At 60.7% G+C, this 16258-nt stretch overlaps 4 protein-coding genes across 6 annotated transcripts in view; 1 reads left to right on the forward strand and 3 right to left on the reverse strand.

Annotated features, from left to right (window-relative positions):
* The first annotated feature begins 73 nt into the window (after positions 1 to 73).
* Positions 74 to 4501, forward strand: LOC138829639 (leucine-rich repeat-containing protein 14-like). The gene is given in 5 exon segments (XM_070026078.1): positions 74 to 693; positions 1277 to 2278; positions 2692 to 3267; positions 3319 to 3939; positions 4422 to 4501. Coding segments are annotated over 3 exon segments (1539 nt in total). The 5' UTR covers positions 74 to 693; positions 1277 to 1922; the 3' UTR covers positions 3926 to 3939; positions 4422 to 4501.
* Positions 4373 to 7162, reverse strand: LOC138829635 (leucine-rich repeat-containing protein 24-like). The gene is made up of 4 exons (XM_070026073.1): positions 6964 to 7162; positions 6595 to 6873; positions 6286 to 6454; positions 4373 to 5486 (listed from the first exon to the last, which is right to left on the reverse strand). The coding sequence occupies exons 1-4, from the start codon at positions 7156 to 7158 to the stop codon at positions 4552 to 4554; spliced, it is 1578 nt and encodes a 525-aa protein (XP_069882174.1). The 5' UTR covers positions 7159 to 7162; the 3' UTR covers positions 4373 to 4551.
* Positions 7163 to 9429: 2267 nt separating this feature from the next.
* LOC138829637 (UPF0598 protein C8orf82) lies at positions 9430 to 10432 on the reverse strand. The gene is made up of 3 exons (XM_070026075.1): positions 10254 to 10432; positions 9999 to 10047; positions 9430 to 9886 (listed from the first exon to the last, which is right to left on the reverse strand). Exons 1-3 carry the CDS (start codon positions 10419 to 10421, stop codon positions 9441 to 9443), a joined length of 663 nt encoding a protein of 220 aa, XP_069882176.1. The 5' UTR covers positions 10422 to 10432; the 3' UTR covers positions 9430 to 9440.
* Positions 10433 to 10790: 358 nt separating this feature from the next.
* The window catches only part of LOC138829641 (rho GTPase-activating protein 39), an 85086-nt gene continuing 79618 nt past the window's right edge, over positions 10791 to 16258 (reverse strand). For 2 of the 3 annotated variants that reach the window (XM_070026079.1, XM_070026080.1), the window contains exons 8-12: positions 13727 to 13800; positions 12635 to 12834; positions 12012 to 12103; positions 11427 to 11596; positions 10792 to 11338 (exon numbers count right to left, since the gene is read on the reverse strand). In XM_070026079.1, the coding sequence (XP_069882180.1) occupies positions 11144 to 11338; positions 11427 to 11596; positions 12012 to 12103; positions 12635 to 12834; positions 13727 to 13800 (731 nt within the window). In that variant the 3' untranslated portion in view covers positions 10792 to 11143. Of the gene's footprint in view, positions 11339 to 11426; positions 11597 to 12011; positions 12104 to 12634; positions 12835 to 13726; positions 13801 to 16258 lie in introns of all 3 variants that reach the window. The other variant, XM_070026081.1, reaches the window with a different exon arrangement.

The following is a 16258-nucleotide window of genomic DNA, read 5'->3' on the forward strand; positions in this document are numbered from 1 at the left end:
CGTCATCTCCGTGCGCCGCGGGGAGGGGCGGGGCCCGCGGAGGCGGCGGGGCTGGTGAGCGCGGCCGCTCGGGTGGGGCCGCGGACGGGCGGACGCCGGACGCTCTCGGACAGCCGGGCGCCGGGGAGCGAGGCTGGCGCGTCGGAAGCCCCGGACCGGCCCTGCCCCACGGCGGGCAGGGATGGGGCCGGGTGCCTCCCGCAGCCGGAGCGCGGCCTCGGGGCCGGCGGGCCCCTGGCCGGGAGGCTCAGGCCTGCCCCGGCGGGTTGTGCGGGTCGCGGCGTCGCCCAGCGGAGCTCCCCCCGCGGCCAGGCCGCTGCTCCCGTTTCCTCTCCCGGCAGTGCCCAGCTGATGAGGAGCGCGTCGTCCTCGCCCCGCAGGATCTGTCTGCGCGGGGCCGGGCCGTCCCGGGAAGGCGCCGCTGGGTGACTTGCCTGAGGTCCCGGGAGGCCGGCACCGGGCCCCCGCAGCCGGGCTGCTCCTCACCCGGTTCCCCTACAGTGACTTAGGACTTGAGGTGTTTGCAGGTGCAGTGCTGAGGGCAAGGCCCAGAAAGCAGCAAGGCCGACCCGCATCTTAGATGACTACTTTGGTAGTCACCTCTGTCTTGTCTGAAACTGACTGACAAGGCCAGGGCCCTTCTGAATGAATCGCCTTGATGGTCTCTGTCCACATTGGTTTCTCAGGGAAGAGGTAGGTTGGCAGGACCACAGAAGCGCTTTTTTTAATTTTTGAGTTTTTGTGCCAAGTGAAAATATCTCTGGAGGTAGACTAGATTTCATAGGCTAGGTTCATAGACTCAGGGTTCTGTGGTCATTGTTCCTGTTGGTCCTGGTGCTTACTAAGCCGTGTGTGTTTGATAAAGTTTAAGGGTAGCTCTGGAGCGGATCTGTGAGAAGAGTTAGAAAGGGATTCCTAGCATGGCTGCTGACCTTGCTTGGGGGTTTTCTACCTGTTGTAGTGCTGATGAGAGACTGTGGGAAAAGTGGTGTGGTATTTATTTACTTATTTAGTGCTGGTCCTGGGTCTTGAACTCAGGGCCTGGGCAATGTTCCTGAGCTTTTTTCCTCAAGGCTAGTGCTCAACCACTTGAGCCACAGGTCCATTTCCGTTTTTTTTTTTTTTTTTTTTTTTTTGGTAGTTTGGGGGTAAGAGTCTCACAGACTTTCCTGCCCAGGATGGCTTCAAACTACGACCCTTAGATCTCAGTCTTTTGAATAGCTAGGATTATGGGCATGAGCCACTGACACCTGGCTTTTTTTTTTTTTTTTGGCAGGTCATGGGGCCTAAACTCTGGGCCTGGGCGCTGTCCCTCAGCTCTTCAGCTCAAGGCTAATGCTCTACCACTTGAACCACAGCACTACTTCTGGCTTTTTCTGCTTATGTGGTGCTGAGGAATCAAACCCAGGGCCTCATGCATGGGAGGCAAGCACTCTAGCACTGAGCCACCTTCCCAGCCCCTTATTCTACTTTTGAGGAAGCATATTTGTGATTTTGGAGGCCTGGTGATTCAATTTGGATTCCATAGAGCATCAAAGCCATTTGTCTGAGGCACACATAGGCTGGCATATTATTGATGTACTATCATGTACTGCTTGCTTTCTCTAGCAACACGTTTCCTAAGCGTGGCTTTGTCTCCTGTAAAACTGCCCGCCAAAGTTGTTAGGACTTTAACATGTGTTTTTTTGTTTGGTTTTTGGTTTCAAGGACTGAACGGGTCTCATGGTTGGTAGGCAAACAGCTCTGCCATTCGAGCTAAGCTACTTTGTGTCACTATCTTCTATTCATTGCCAACTCCAGGCACTGTGTGGGCTTCCCCACCACTGATATATGGAGAGGGTATGGCCTGATGGAGGCCTAGGGTTTGTCTTCTGAACTGAAGGTTCCTTTCCTGCAGGTGACGGCCCGCCCTACGCAGCGCCATGCACACACTTGTATTCCTGTGTACACGACAGGTGCTTCAATGTCAGCCAGCTGCCTGCCAGGCTCTGCCCCTGCTTCCCAGAGAGCTTTTCCCCCTGTTGTTTAAGGTGGCCTTCATGGACAAGAGGACAATTGTGCTGCGTGAGCTGGTGCATACATGGCCCTTCCCACTACTTAGCTTCCAGCAGCTGCTGCAGGAGTGTACCCACTGTAGCCGTGCCCTGCTGCAGGAACGGCCTAGCACAGAGAGCATACAGGCTGTGATCCTGAGGCTGACTGCCCGTCTCCACATTCCAGAAGCTGGGGCTGGCACACAACCCCTCTGCAGCTATGGACTTACCTGAGGGGCCCATAGGTAGACCTAGGGGACTAATAAGACTTCCCTGCCGGGCGCTGGTGGCTCACGCCTGTAATCCTAGCTACTCAGGAGGCTGAGATCTGAGGATCGCGGATCAAAGCCAGCCCGGGCAGGAAAGACCGCGAGACTCCTATCTCCAATAAACCACCAGAAAACCGGAAGTGGCGCTGTAGCTCAAGTGGTAGAGCGCTCGCCTTAAGCTGAAGAGCTGAGGGACAGCGCCCAGGCCCAGAGTTCAAGCCCCATGACCGACCAAAAAAAAAAAAAAGACTTCCCTGAAGAAGTTCGAGGCTGTGGTCCTGAGGTTAGCTAGAGTTCCGTGTGGGAACAGGGCTGTTGCTCTTAAAATGGCAGGGGGGGATGTGGGCCCTGCCCCCTTGCCCCTCGTCTTAGGCTATTCCTGCTCCCAGGAAGCATGTCTTGCGGGTTCTGGATATGACTGGCCTCCTGGATGATGGTATGGAACAAGACACTCACACTATGAGCGTGTGGGACTGCACAGCAGCCGTGGCCCGCACATATATCACCCTGCACCAGGGTGGGCCTTCCAAGCCAGGGCTAGTTCCTGTCCCTGTGCAGGTTCGTGTGGACCTTCGTGTGAACCGGGCCTCCTACACATTTCTGCGTGAGGCCCTGCAGAGCAGTGTGGGAAGCGCGCTGCGGCTCTGCTGCCGGGACCTCCGGGCTGAGGACCTGCCCATGCGCAACACTGTAGCCCTGCTGCAGCTTCTGGATGCAGGCTGCCTGCGCCGTGTAGACATGCGCTTCAGCAATCTGGGCCTGCATGGCCTGTCTGTCATCATCCCACATGTGGCCCGCTTCCAGCAACTGGCTAGCCTTAGATTGCATTATATACATGTTGACTCAAGACAGCCCTCTGTGGATGGCGAAGACAACTTCTGCTATTTCCTGGCTCAGATGGGCCGCTTTACCTCTTTGTGGGAGCTCAGCATTGGCTCCTCTCTCCTTTCAGGCAGACTGGACCAGTTGCTCAGGTGTGTGGGCTTTACCACTGCTTTGCCCCTCCCCTCTGTGAGGATCCTTTCCTGGGCATCCCTATCTGACTCTCTGTCCTCTCTGTCTTTGCAGAGCCCCTTGGAAAGCCTGGAGCTGGCCTTCTGTGCTTTGCTGCCTGAAGACCTGCACTTCCTAGCACAGAGCTCCCATGCTACCCACCTGAAGAAGCTGGACCTCAGTGGCAATGACCTGTCAGGCAGCCAGCTGGTGCCCTTTCAGGGTTTGTTGCAGGCAGCAGCAGCCACCTTGCTGCATCTTGAGCTGACTGAATGCCAGTTTGCTGATGCCCAGCTGCTGGCCACGTTGCCCACTCTGACGTGCTGTGCTAATCTCCACTACCTTGGTCTCTATGGAAACCCACTATCCATGGCAGGCCTCAAGGATCTGCTGCGGGACTCAGTAGTGCAGGCTGAGCTGAGTACTGTGGTGTACCCCTTCCCTGTGGACTGCTATGATGGCCTGCCTTGGCCACCACCTGCATCTGTCCTGCTCGAGGCCTCCATCAATGAGAAGTTTGCCCGTGTTGAGGCCGAATTGCAGCAGCTACTGCTGGCCTCAGGCCGTGCCCATGTACTCTGGACCACAGACATCTATGGGCACCTGGATGCAGATTATTTCAGCCTGTGATCTCCAAGTTCTAGGTGAGACAGGCTAAGAGCCTTTGTTTGCTAGGATTCTGTGGGAGGCCTGATTCAAAGGCACTTGTCTCCGGTTTCCTTCAGGGTCCGCTTTACTGTACGGTCAGAACGTTAAGCCTGCTCTCCTTGCAGTGCCCTGCACCCGCTTCTTAGCTGGTCGACTGTTCCTACTGGCTGGAATTTAGGCCTGTGCTCCCCTGCCTTGTAGGGCTGCATTTGGCTGCGCTCGGGCGTCCTGTGCCTCTCTGCAGATGTGTGGGATCCCAGCTGCGAGTGGACAGGCAGTGGTCTCTGGGCACTTTTAAAGAGCTCTGGGGTTGGTGCTGGGATAGCCCTAAGCCTGCCTGAAGTCTGGGGCCTTGCACTGTGTTCCTTGCGCTGGCAACCCAAGCCATCCTATTGCTGGCTTTGGGACTAGAAGGTCAAGGTACAAATGTTCAGCGCGTTTGGAACTTTAATCTCTGGCATTTTTCTTTCCCCTCTAGCTGGTCTCGGTGACTTTCCTCGTCCCGGGCAGGCGGCCCGCCCCCGGCCCCCGGCCCCCGAATGAGGCGCGCGCACACGCTCTGCGCTCAGGGCACCTTCCGCCTTTACTGGGGTGAAGGGCGGCGCGGCTCAGCAGTGGATCTCGTAGGCGACGCGCGGCGGGAGGCGGAGTCCGGGCGCAGGGCCCTGGGCCGGGCCGGGGTCCGCGGGCGCCTCCGCCGGCCCCGGGGCGAAGAGCGGTTTGGAGCGGTCGATGACGAACATCTCGTGGCCGCGCTCGCCGCGGAGCTCCTCCAGCTGCGCCGACGAGCAGGGCCCGTCCGAGTAGTCGCGGACGAACAGCGCGCCCTCGCCCGGCGGCGCCGCCTTTTTGCGGCGCCGGCGCCGGCGGCGGCAGATCATGGCGGCCAGGAGCAGCGCGGTGAGCGCCAGCAGCGCGATGGCCGCCGCGATGGCCGTCTGCGTGGCCAGGCCCAGCGCGCGGAAGGCCATGCTGCCCGCGTCGAGCCGCGGGGCGCGGCCCGGAGCGCGCGCGGCGGGGCCCGGCGAGGCCCGCGGCGGCTGCGGCCGCTGCCCGGACGCGTTGACCCGGAGCTGGAAGGGCGAGCGCGCCGCGCCGCCCGCGTTCGCGGCCTCGCACTCGTACCTGCCCGCGTGCTCCAGCGTGATGTTGGTGAGGTAGAGCATGCCGCTGCCCGTGTCCCGCGCCGCGGGCGCGCCCGGGCCCGCCGGCCCGCCCTCGAGCTGGGCCCGGGCCTGCGGCCCGCCCTCGCGCGCCCGCGACACCTTCCTCCAGGTCACTAGCGGCTGCGGGTAGCCGGACGCCTGGCAGGCCACGCGCAGGTCCTCCCCCAGGCCGGCCGTGAGCTCCAGCGGCTCTATGTGCACGGTGGGTGGGATGCAGATGAGGCTGCTCCCCGACACGTCCAGCAGACTCTGCGCCGCCAGGCGCGGGGGCTCCGCACACGTGATCTTCTTGTCTCTGGCGCTGAGCAGACGCTGGCCTTCCTCCTTGATCCAAGTGCCCAGCCAGTGGAGGGCGCAGTCACAGCGCCATGGGTTCTCTGTGGGCAGAGCAGCCCGCGCGGCTGAGGCTCTGCTAGCCGGGTCTCACGGCCATTTTCCACAAAGTCTAGGCCTCCTACTTCTTCTCTGACCCCATTGGGGTAGGACATAACCCTCCCTCCTCTCACACACACCTGTCACTTCCTGAGGCCTGTCCTCAAGAAAGCACCTGCACCAACCACCCTCTTCCCCCCGACAATCCCCACTGGGTGAATCTAGGTGACACACACATTCCAGCAGCCCTGAGACCTTGTCTTTATGTGCCCCCTAAGGAAAGTGCTCCCAGTCCTGGCCATCTCCAGTTTGCCTGCCTCTGATGGCCCCCTAATGCAAGAACTTCAGTTTTGTCACCCCTCAGTGGAGCTGTTTCCATGGGCTCCGGATCTGAGCCCCTACCTACATGCCCATTTGTGCCCATCCAACACCAAGTTTGCAAGTCTTTGCTATGGCCTTTCAAAGGGTTAACTGAAAATCTGCTGTAGGAGCAACCCCTGGACCCAGACCTATGCCCCACTGCCACCACTGGATGAAGCCAGACTCCTTGCTTGAGGAGGAGTTGCTGGGCACTGGTGGCTCACACCTGTAATCCCAGCTACTGGGGAGGCTGAGATCTGGGGACTGTGGTTCAAAGCCAGCCCCAGCAGGAAAGTCCTTGAGACACATCTCTAATAAAGGGCCTGAAAACCAGAAGTGGTGATGTAGCTGAAGGGGTAGAGTGCTCGCCTTGAGCTGAAGGTGACAGTGCCCAGGCCCAGAGTTCAAGCCCAACGACCGACAAAAGAAAAAGTAAAGAGTTACCTGTAAGGCGCAGAACTTGTAGACTGGCCAAGGGCTGTAGGGCCTCTCTGCTGATGGTGCCCAGCTGATTCTTGCTGAGGTCTAGCAAGGCAAGAGAAGAGAGTCCAGCCAGGGCCTGGTTCTCCAGCTGTTCAATGCTGTTTTCCTGCAGATGCAGCTCCTGTAGTCGCTGAAGTCGAGACAGTGGATTATCAGCAAAGAGGGTCCCGAGGAACTGGGCAGGGCTGGCTTCTCTCCCTCTAAGTCCTCCAACCCGCAGGGTGGTTGCGGGCATAGGAAGGCCCTGGGGTTTGGGTCGTACGCGCTTACCGGCAGGTGCAAAAAGGTGAAGTCCAGCAGCCTCGCCAGCTGGTTGCCCGCTAGGTAGAGGACTCGCAGTTGGGCTAGGCCCGCAAACGCGCCGCCTCGCAAGCCGCGGAGCCGGTTCCCGGTGAGCGCCAGCTCCCGCAGCCGCGGCTGCGCGCGGAAGGCGCCGGGCTCCAGAGCGCGCAGGCTGTTGTTGTGCAAGTAGAGATGGCGCAGGGCGGAGAGCGGCGCCAGCGCGCCGGGCTCCAGGCGCGCGATGCTGTTGTCCTGGAGGAACAGGGTCTGCGGGCGGGGCGGGGCGAGGGCGGCTGAGCACCGGGCCGCTGGGGGGTCCCCCTCCCCGCCAGCCCGCGCCCCCGCAGCGGTGCCCACCTGCGTCCCCGCGGGGATCCCGGGCGGGACGACGCGCAGCCGCAGGGCGCCGCACTCCACCGTGGCGCTGTAGCAGCGGCAGGCGGCAGGACAGACGGCCGCGCGGGGCGTGAGGCCGGGCAGCGGCGGCGGCTGCAGCAGCAGCAGACCCAGCAGCAGCGGCGGCGGCAGCGGCGGGGGGGCCGCGGAGACCATCTTGGGCCCGGTGGGATGTGACGCCCTGAAACAGGCCGCCAGGCCGAGCCAGCGCGGCAGAGGGCCTCCGGCAGCCTCGACCCCCGGGCCTTGCGCTTGCCCAAGGCCGGCCCTACCACGCGAGTCCGGCCTCACACCCGCTGTTTTGCTGTTCAGAGGCGAGTGTCAGAACTTTTCCTGCCCGGGCTGGCTTTGAACTTTGATCCCATGGAACTCAGTCTCCTGCGTGTCAACTTCGTGGTCCAGCTGTTAGGACTTCAGGGAGGAGATGGGCAGAACTGGTTTTGTGGGCGCCATGAGTAAGGAATAGCTTGATCTAGCCCATCTAGCAGGAGCTGCTCTTCTGGGCATAGCTTGCCCCGAGCTGGGACTTTTTCTCAAGTAACTGATGGAATTGGAGGATAAGGAAAATAGTGGAAAAGTCAATTCAGAAGCAGTGGGCCTGTGGTCCCCAAGCTATTTCCCAAAAAGAAGCCTCTGCCTTCAGAGCAGATAAGTGGGAACTGGGGTGTTAGGGCCTTGGGCCACTGCTTTGCTGGTGTGTGTGGCCATTTTCCCCTTGCCCCAATTAGCAACTGAATTTCTGAATTTCTAATTAGCTTAAGTGGAATCTGGGAGCAATGTCCTGAGACCACATAGAAGTAGTATGGGGTAGCTTGTAGTTTACCCACACTTTTGTGATCCTAGGAATGGGAAGGCACCATGAGCCTTTTTTTTGTGTGTGTATGCTGGGGCATGAATCCAGGGTCTGGGAGCTGTCCCTGTGCTTTTTTATTCAAGGCTAGCACTCTACCACGTGAGTCCCAGCAACACTTTTGGCTTTTTAGTGGTTACTTGGAGATAAGAGTCTCACACTTTCCTGATTCTTTGAGCCAGGTCTCACATCTCAGCTTCCCTAGTAGCTAGGATTACAGGTGTGAACCACCAATGCCTGGTTCAATTAGCACATTTTTTTTGGGGGGGGGGCAGTCATGGGGCCTGAACTCTGGGCCTGAACGCTGTCCCTCAGCTCTTCAGCTCAAGGCTAGCGCTCTACCACTTGAGCCACAGCGCCACTTCCGGCTTTTTTCTTTTTGCTTATGTGGTGCTGAGGAATTGAACCCAGGGCTTCATGCATGCAAAGCAAGCGCTCTACCACTGAGCCACCATCCCAGCTCCATGAGCACAATTTTAAAGAAAGTTTAGGGCAGAGAAACCAGTTTGCCTGGACTGGGGAGACAGGGCTAAGGGTATACTTGGTCCCTAGCCTGCAGACTCTCGTGGCTCGTTCTCTACTCTGCCTGTTTATTCACTAGGTTTTCCTGCCCTGAGCCAAGTTGAAAGATACCAAGTGGCCTTACAGTTTGTTTCAATCTGATCCTAAGATGCACCTCACAGGGTTATTAAAATCACTTTGAGATGAGGTAATACTGCAATAAAGTTTTAATAGAATAGCTTTGGCCAAGGCTGAGGCATTTCCCAGGTGTCTCAAAATGTGCGTGAGCCCCCAAAAGATGGGGGCATTCAATGGGTCCCTGCGGTTAATTACATGAGCAGGATGAACTGGCCCAGGGCTGTAGGCCTTGCCCACCCACCCAAACTAGACCGCAAATCCTTTCCCCCTCTGGGCTGGCTGCTCACAGGGACCCTCAGGCGCACATCAGGGGCTGGCGCAGAAATCCTCTAAGGGTCCTGCTGGGCGGGAGTGGGAAGGGGGAGGCTGGGCCACGGGTGCCCATCTGTGCGGTGGGAGCGGGGTAGGAGCCCTGTGTCGTTCTTCAGGCACAGCGTAGGGCTTCGGCCAAGTCTCCGGGCAGCCCTAGGACTCGGTGCCCACGTCCCGCACACCGCCCCGCCCGCCCCTCGGGCGCCGCTGGGTCCCGGGTAGGGGTACGGTCTCCACGCGCCCTCCCTCCGCCAGGCCCTGCGGGGCACCCCCCCACCTCCCCAGGCCGATGACCTTGGGCCGCGCGCCCCCTCACCTGACGCCCCGGCGGCGAGCCGCTCCCCGCTGGGCCCGCGGCGGCCAGGCCCGAGCCGCGGCTGTGTTGGGGGCGGGCGCGCACGCGCGCCGGAGCTCCGCGCAGCCTGCGCCCGCGGCCCGGGCCTGACGTCGCCAGCGCGGGCCAATCCCGAGGACACGCCGCGGTCTGCGGCGCGAGGGGTGCGGAGAGGACCCGCGGCTGGGACCAGGGACCAGGGCCGGGCCGCGGCAGCACCTCGGACAGCGCAGGCCGGGCGGGGCCTCGGCGCGCACGCGCGCTGGGCCGGCGAGCGGGGGGGCGGGGGCTCCCGCCCGAGGCTCAGGGCTGCGGGGTCGCGAGCAGCAGCGGCGCCAGGTCCATGGTGAGGGCCAAGCGGCGGCCTCGCCAGCGCACGTACGCGGGCAGCGCCGGGGCGCCCGGCTCGCACTCGAAGCAAGCGCTGAGCTCGAACGCCAGAGCCGAGCGCACCAGGCCCACGCCGCCCGCGCGCTCCGGGGCCGGGTGGTACAGGCGCCCGTTGGCCGCCAGGGGCAGCAGGCGCGCCGGCTCGAAGGGCACGGTCAGGGCCGCGCCGCCGCCGCAGTAGGAGAGGCGCGGGGGCCCGGGGTCCGCGGCCAGCAGGTGCGTGAAGACCACGGGCCGGTCCTCACAGCGCAGGAAGTTGCGCTCTCTTCCGCACGGCGAGAGGAAGGGGAAGGCGGCCTCGTAGCGCCCGCTGCGGTTGGGCCTCAGGCGGGAGAAGAAAGTGACCAGGAACTGCGGGTCTAGGGGAGCAAAGCGCGCGGCTGTGCACCCGGCTGTGCGCCCCGGGGTCCCGCGAGCCCCACGGGGCCGCCCCGAGCGGCCAGACGCGGGCCGGGGGCAGCGCAGCGGTACCTTTGAAGCAGGTGATGAAATTCTTCATTCTGGAATCATCCAGGAAAAGCTGTGGGGGCGCAGGCGGGGGACAGTGAGTCCCTCGGGCAGTGCGGGGGCCGCGTGTAAACTTAGGGCTCTGCCCCTGCAGGGAACGGAACTTCCCTCTCCCGAGGCCGGCGACACCCGCACCGCCGAGGGCGCGGAGCCGCGGGGCCGGGCCCCCCCCCCCGGGGCCCTCGCCCGCTCCGCAGGGCCTGCCGGCCCCCAGCCCACCTGGCCCTGGTGGTCCACGTAGTAGAAGTACTCGCGGGTCCGGGGCTCGGGGCTCTGGCCCTGCGTGTAGGTGACGCCTCCACCTCCACCGTAGGCCCGACCTCCCCTCAACCCCACCAAGGCCCAGGCCGGAGCCCGGGCCCGGAGCGCAGCGCACGCCGGCCACATCCTCCCTCGCCGGAAGCGGCCGCGGTCACCCGGGCGGGGCGCTGCGCGCGCCCCCGCCCCGCCCCGCCCCCGCCGGTCGCGCTCCGGGCCGCGCGCGCACGCGTGGGAAGCCGCAGGACTTCATTGGGCCGCAGCCCCGCCCCCGCCGCGCTCCGCCCCCCGCATTGGTTTTTAATAAATAAAATAAAAACTCTAAAAATAGCTATCTATAAAAACGGAGGAAGCGCGACAGCTGCGGGCTCGGACCCCGCGCCGCCGGCGCGCGCCCTCGGGGCTCGGCGGGAAAACGAGCGAGCGAGACGGTCTGGTCCAGTCCTCTGTTTATAGCTCTGTACACAGGCGCGGGCGCCGGGCCTGGCCGCGGGCACACCGGGAGACGCCCGCCCCGCCCCGCCCCGCCGCCGCCGCCGCCGCGCCCGGGCCCCAGCTTTGGTGCGGGGCCTCCCGCACACGGAGCCACGGGCCCTGGGCCAGCGGGGCCGCGCTCCGGTGGTGGGCCGCCCGGGCGGCATGACGTGTGCTTCGGCCACTTCGGGCAGTGTGGCTCGGCTCTGGGGAACGAAGGCACTTCTCAGGGCTGGCCCGCGGCCGGCGGGAAGAGCCGGTGCCCGCTGAGCCGGCCGCGGTGGGGCGCGGCGGCGCGGCCCGGCGCCTCGGCATGCTGCCCCGCGGGGCCTTCCTCCCCCCCTCCCGCGCGCTGCCCTCCCGAGTCCCGCCTCGTGCTATAGCACGCCCTCCATGAAGCTGGTGTCCAGGTGCTGGATGAGCACGCGCAGGAAGGACATCTCCTTGCGAGTGTTCTCGAAGATGATGCGAGGGTCATCCGACTGGCAGCGCAGGCAGTTGGGTGCCATCACCATGGCCAGGTTGCTGACGTCCATCTTGGTGATGGCCACGTTGGCGGGCTGCACGAACACCTGTGTGGGGCGGAGACGGGCAGGGAATGGGGTGGGTGCTGGCCGGACCCCGGGTGGGCGCGGGCGCTGTGCCCCGCGGGCTGCCTACCTGGAGGAAGCGGATGAGGTAGCACAGCACCATGCGGTTGATGCGCGGCAGCGCGTGCACCACGGCCACCGCGGCCTCCGGACTCTCGTAGTGCGCGATGCACTGCTCGTAGAACTCGTGCGGAATCAGGGGCTCCTCCAGCTCCCTGTACCACAGCTTCAGCAACGATGCTGCGGACAGGCGACGCTCAGTGAGTCTGCCCTGGGGAACCTCTGCGCAAAACAGCACTGGGGGAAGGGGCTAGGCCATCTGGAAAAGGGGCCCCCTGACCCAGCCCGGACCCCAGGGGTGCTTAGGCTCAACTGCCTGGAGCATGGAGGAGTGGCTATGAGTCTCTTGGTGCAGCAGCTGCAGAAACGGATCTGGAAGGCCCAGGCAGAGCCCAGGCTGGCTAGGTTGAACTAGGATGCCCCAAGGACACTGAGGGAGACAGTCCACTGCGTGGCAGGCTATCTGGCAGTGACTAGAGACCCCATCAGTGGTGGACGGTGGGCAGGCTGAGAAGAGGTTGTGGGTAACAGCTCAAGAGGTGTGGGGAGACAGAGGCCTTGGCCTGGATGTCTGTGGAGTGGGCTGGGGGCTCACCGGGGACGTGGGGATCCTCCAGGCCTGTAGGTACCTTCCACTGATCCACCTGCAGCTTCAGGGCATTTACCTCATCAATGTCTCCAGGAACCCTGGGAAGCACAAGGCAGGCGCAGACAGGTCAATTTGCCAATGCAGATGGGGTACAGAGCCTTAAGGCTCTCCCCCTTCAACTACCCATCTTCCATGTGCTTGTTAGTGGTATGGATTTCCTCAGGCCACTGGCTCTTCCTAGACCATCTTACAGTGGCTGAACACTGAGTAGGCAAAATGTATTACCACCAGGGCAGGAGCTGTCATGTTCCTGGTTCAGAGCTTGGCAAACCAAGGGGTCAGGGGGAAGGGAAGCTGAGCTGCCCAACAAGCTGCCGGTCACATCGGGCTCATGTTGTAGGCACTGACTGCTGCTGTTGTGGGGATTTCTCAGCACACTTGCTTCCTGAGTTATGGGGCCCAGCCCTGCCTCTTGGCCACATGGCATCAGGATCAGCTGCCATAAAGTGCCAGCTCAGAGGCAGGCATGGCAGCCGGTCCCAGGGGCCTGAGGCTTAATGGTCTGCCATCAGATGCACAATAAACACACTTGTGGCCCACACCCCCAGGGTCTAGATTTGGCGCAGCACCTGAATATGCCCTCCGTCTGGTCACCGTTCAGCGCTAACACTTCCTCGGAGAGCCGAGTCTGTACCCAGGGCAGCTGTCGGTCAGGGTAGCGCTCCTTCTGCATACTCATGACTTCCTGTAGTGCACTACCGAACATTGACGGGCTGAACACGGCATTCTTGGCGTGACGGATCTCCTCCACATTGGGCTTCTTCAGCCCCTGTGAAGACAGGCCAGATCTCCCATCCTGGTCTGGCCCGGTCACCTTCCTTCCATTCACCGCCCCCTCCTCCACGCTTCTGGCAGGGCTATTCAGCTCAGCTACCCTTTCCTCCCTAAATCTAGGCTTCTGCCTTACAAGAGGCAGGGCAGCCCAGATCCTTGGCTCAGGTCACCAAGGGGGCTTCCCTATGGCCATCTCTAATGTCCAAAGCATCAAACAATCCTGCTGGTTAAGAAGGGAGGAGGAGGCCAGGCTCTGGGGCAGGTACAGGGGGTCCAGGGAGGTCCTGGGTAAGGATGGGCTGCAGGGATGCATGATGTGACTGGGTCCTAGATGTCTTTCAGGGGAGAGAAAGGAGCTGGAGGGACCTTGACAGGATAAGGTAAGACTAGATGTAGGAAAGAAGAGCTAACAGCAGGGCCTGGACTGGCTCATACAGTCTGTGGGTAGGTGGTGTGTTCAACACAGGCCCGTTCAACAGCCCACAGCCGCCAGGGGCAAAGGTCCTGTCACAGGGGGTCTCTTGGCCTACTGTGGCTGTGCATAGCCCTGCATCTTGCAACAGAGGCCGGGGTTTTCAGGGAGTCTGTGCAGTCATGGTGCTGTTCAGCCTGGGCTCTCGTGCCATATACCACTCTGGTAGCTTGCCTGATGTCTTCAACAGCCTATGATTTCTCTGAATTGCTCAACTGGGGGTCCATGAAAATGAGCCCCTGAGGGAAAGGCAGGAAAGTACAGGTTCTGAGGCCTTTTGGCTACCACCGAGGCAAGCTGTGTGCAGTACCCACAGCTCTGCCAGCCAGCACACGAGCCTTGCTGCCTCCTCACTAGACATTTGCTGTGCTTGGAAGTTGCCCACCCTGCCCTGGTTCTCCCACAGTGCCTGTACCTTCTTGGCCCCTGTCAGAGCCGCCTTCTGCAGCTTGTGGTAGCAGTACTTGGCGTAGGTGCTTATCGCTACCCCTGGAAAAGAATAAGCACTCGTCAACCTGGTGTGTATGTGTGGTCTATAGGAGAGGAGCGGTCCCTACAGGGGCCCTAGGGTAGAGCCAATCTGGCTAGGCCCCCAACCACCCCTTACCAGGACAGCAGCCTTAAACTTTCTCCCAGGCAATGTCCTATTATAGCAGAGACCCAAATGGAGAGATGCAGGGGGCCACTTCCCCATATCCAGGGACCAGGCTGGGAGAGTTCCTCTGCCAGCTCACCCAGCATATGAATGGGAGAGACACAGCCCTTCCCGTAACAGACCAGAGGCAGACTAGGGCATGTCCTGAGGCCTAGAGTCCCCAAGCCCGCTCTTCCCTTCCCTGGCCGGCCCTAGGGAACCTCCCTGGCCAGTGCTGGGGTAGGTGAAAAGCTAGCAGGATGGCAGTTCCAGCTCCTCTGGCTGGTGCAGGGCTGACTGAGCGTGGAAGTGGTGCTGAGTGTCAGAGCAATAGGGAAGCGGCCTGAGGCCTCACCACAGGAGAAGGGGCCGTGTCCCAAACCAGCACCCTCTCAGTGGGAAGCCCAGGCAACAGAAGGTGCTCAAGGCTTATTCTGATACTTGAGTTCAGCTTCCTCTCTTAACAGAGGGGCTTTCTGGCCCCAACAGCAGAGGTTCTAGCTGGTAGACTAGAGAAAGGTAGGTGGAAGAAAGACCAGGGTACAGTGTAAAGGGAAGATGGTTCCTCCCCAGAGAGCTGGGGTGTGTGTAGCGTCTGCCTGGTCCCAGCGGGAACAGCAAGGGGCAGATGTCAAGACGTACCAGCCTGGATGGGACACCCTTTCTGGAAGGTGCTGCCCCTCAAGTCCCTGTGGCTGCCACCTGATGTGGTAGTCTTCTAGATCTGGGCTCTCAAGTGGAAATACCTTTGCTTTTGGAAGGAAGTCTTTTAATTTTTTATTTTTCTCAGATATCTGAGGATTCAGGGGTCCTTGGGTCCCAGTTTGTAAAAACAAGTCTGTCTTAGTCTATGAAAACATTTTCATTTTTACCTATCATAAAATAGTTTTGCCATTCACAATTTCTGTGAAGGGAAATATTTAGTCAAAGTGAAAACGGCAAAAAATTTATCAGCTATTCAAGTCCTGGACCACCCTCCTCAGTCCCATGCGGACCATAACCCTTGGTTCTAGCCTCAGCTAATTTTCAACAGTGCTAGAACCATCTACCGCAGGCCACCTAGCTTTTCTAGGTAGCTGAGGCTCCTTTAAGAGCCTGGACAGTGTGTAAGCAGCAGGGCCGCACTGTCTGGTCAGCACCAGAGAAGCCCAGGTGCCTCTCTCGTGGTCGGTCACTAGCAGCTCAGTTCTGGGGACAGAGGAAGGAGCTAAGCTTGCTCCTTCCTGCTTCTGTGAGATGAACCCTCATCTTTTGCCTTAAAACCACCCCACGCAGCAAACACACAGGCCTTTAGCCTTTGCCTGCTTAGGATGAAAACAGCCTCATGGGGATCCTGACTTCTGGTGGAAGAAGGCATGGTAACTTCTTACCTTGCCTGATCCCAACCCAACCTTACACTGTGGTTTGCACTGTTCTGCCCAGTTCTACCCTAGGAACACAGGAGTCTGTTCCCTACAGAAACAAGTCTCTCATGGATTGCTGGCATCTGTCCAGCTCCAGTCCACTGCTCAGAGCCTGGACTGTGGCTGCCTGGCATGGGTTGCTGGGGCAGCTGGGAAGACAAAGGTGGGAAGTGAGTCCCAAGCTCTGAAGATGCCACTTGGGACCCATCCATGACTACCGCTCATGTCCTTGGAGCCTCTTCCTGGCCCAAGAGTTTGTTCTAAGCAAGTTGATTTGCAAAAAGCCCCTCTGGTCTTGTGTTGGGTCCCCCCATGGGCGGCATAGAACTGGTGAGAATTTTCAGAGTGGAACAAAGAGCAAGTCAGGGATTTTGAGATCAGCAAGTGTGAGCTACAGCCTGGTGGAAGCAGCCCACAGAGAGGAGGTGCAGCCCTAAGGGTCAGGGCGGGAGGTTCTGGAGGCTTGGTGGGAGCTGGCTGGCACCACATATACATCTAGACAGGGAGAGCATAATCTGTCCTGGAGCTCCAAAGGGGCAGCATGGTCCTGAGCCAGGCCCCAGAAGGAAGGATGTTGGTAGAGGCGGGTGGAGAAGCTCCATGCTTCAGGTAGCTGTGCTAGGGGTTCACCATAGGAGAAATTCCCTTATGATTTCTGAATACCAGGCACTGTTCACCTGCCCAAGAGGACACACATCATAGGGTACCCCAAGCCCCTCTGTGAGCTTCACATCCATCACTCATTCACCTGCCGGCACCTCCAGGCCTTCGCAGGCTAGTCCTCATGCCCAATGCGCATCAAGAACTCAGCAAGCAAATTGGGAGTTGTTCTGTGTACCATCAGGAAATGTGCAGAGGAGATTGACTCCTGCACTTGCCCCGGCCTGAGGTTAGTGCCCATCCCCCAACC

This window comes from Dipodomys merriami, unplaced genomic scaffold, assembly GCF_024711535.1.
Source record: "Dipodomys merriami isolate MVZ:Mamm:240054 unplaced genomic scaffold, mDipMer1.0.p SCAF_174, whole genome shotgun sequence".
NCBI classification, from domain to species: Eukaryota; Metazoa; Chordata; class Mammalia; order Rodentia; family Heteromyidae; genus Dipodomys; species Dipodomys merriami.

Bases quoted from the DNA above. Each gene is read 5' to 3' on its own strand.
- LOC138829635 (XM_070026073.1), bottom strand. From the start codon at position 7,158: ATGGTCTCCGCGGCCCCCCCGCCGCTGCCGCCGCCGCTGCTGCTGGGT. The intron at 6,874-6,963 runs GTGGGCACCGCT...CCCCGCCCGCAG, and splicing joins GGATCCCCGCGGGGACGCAG to ACCCTGTTCCTCCAGGACAA. The intron at 5,487-6,285 runs GTAACTCTTTAC...CTCTGCCCACAG, and splicing joins ACAAGTTCTGCGCCTTACAG to AGAACCCATGGCGCTGTGAC.
- LOC138829637 (XM_070026075.1), bottom strand. From the start codon at position 10,421: ATGTGGCCGGCGTGCGCTGCGCTCCGGGCCCGGGCTCCGGCCTGGGCC. The intron at 10,048-10,253 runs GTGGGCTGGGGG...GCGCCCCCACAG, and splicing joins ACGTGGACCACCAGGGCCAG to CTTTTCCTGGATGATTCCAG. The intron at 9,887-9,998 runs GTACCGCTGCGC...TTGCTCCCCTAG, and splicing joins TTTCATCACCTGCTTCAAAG to ACCCGCAGTTCCTGGTCACT.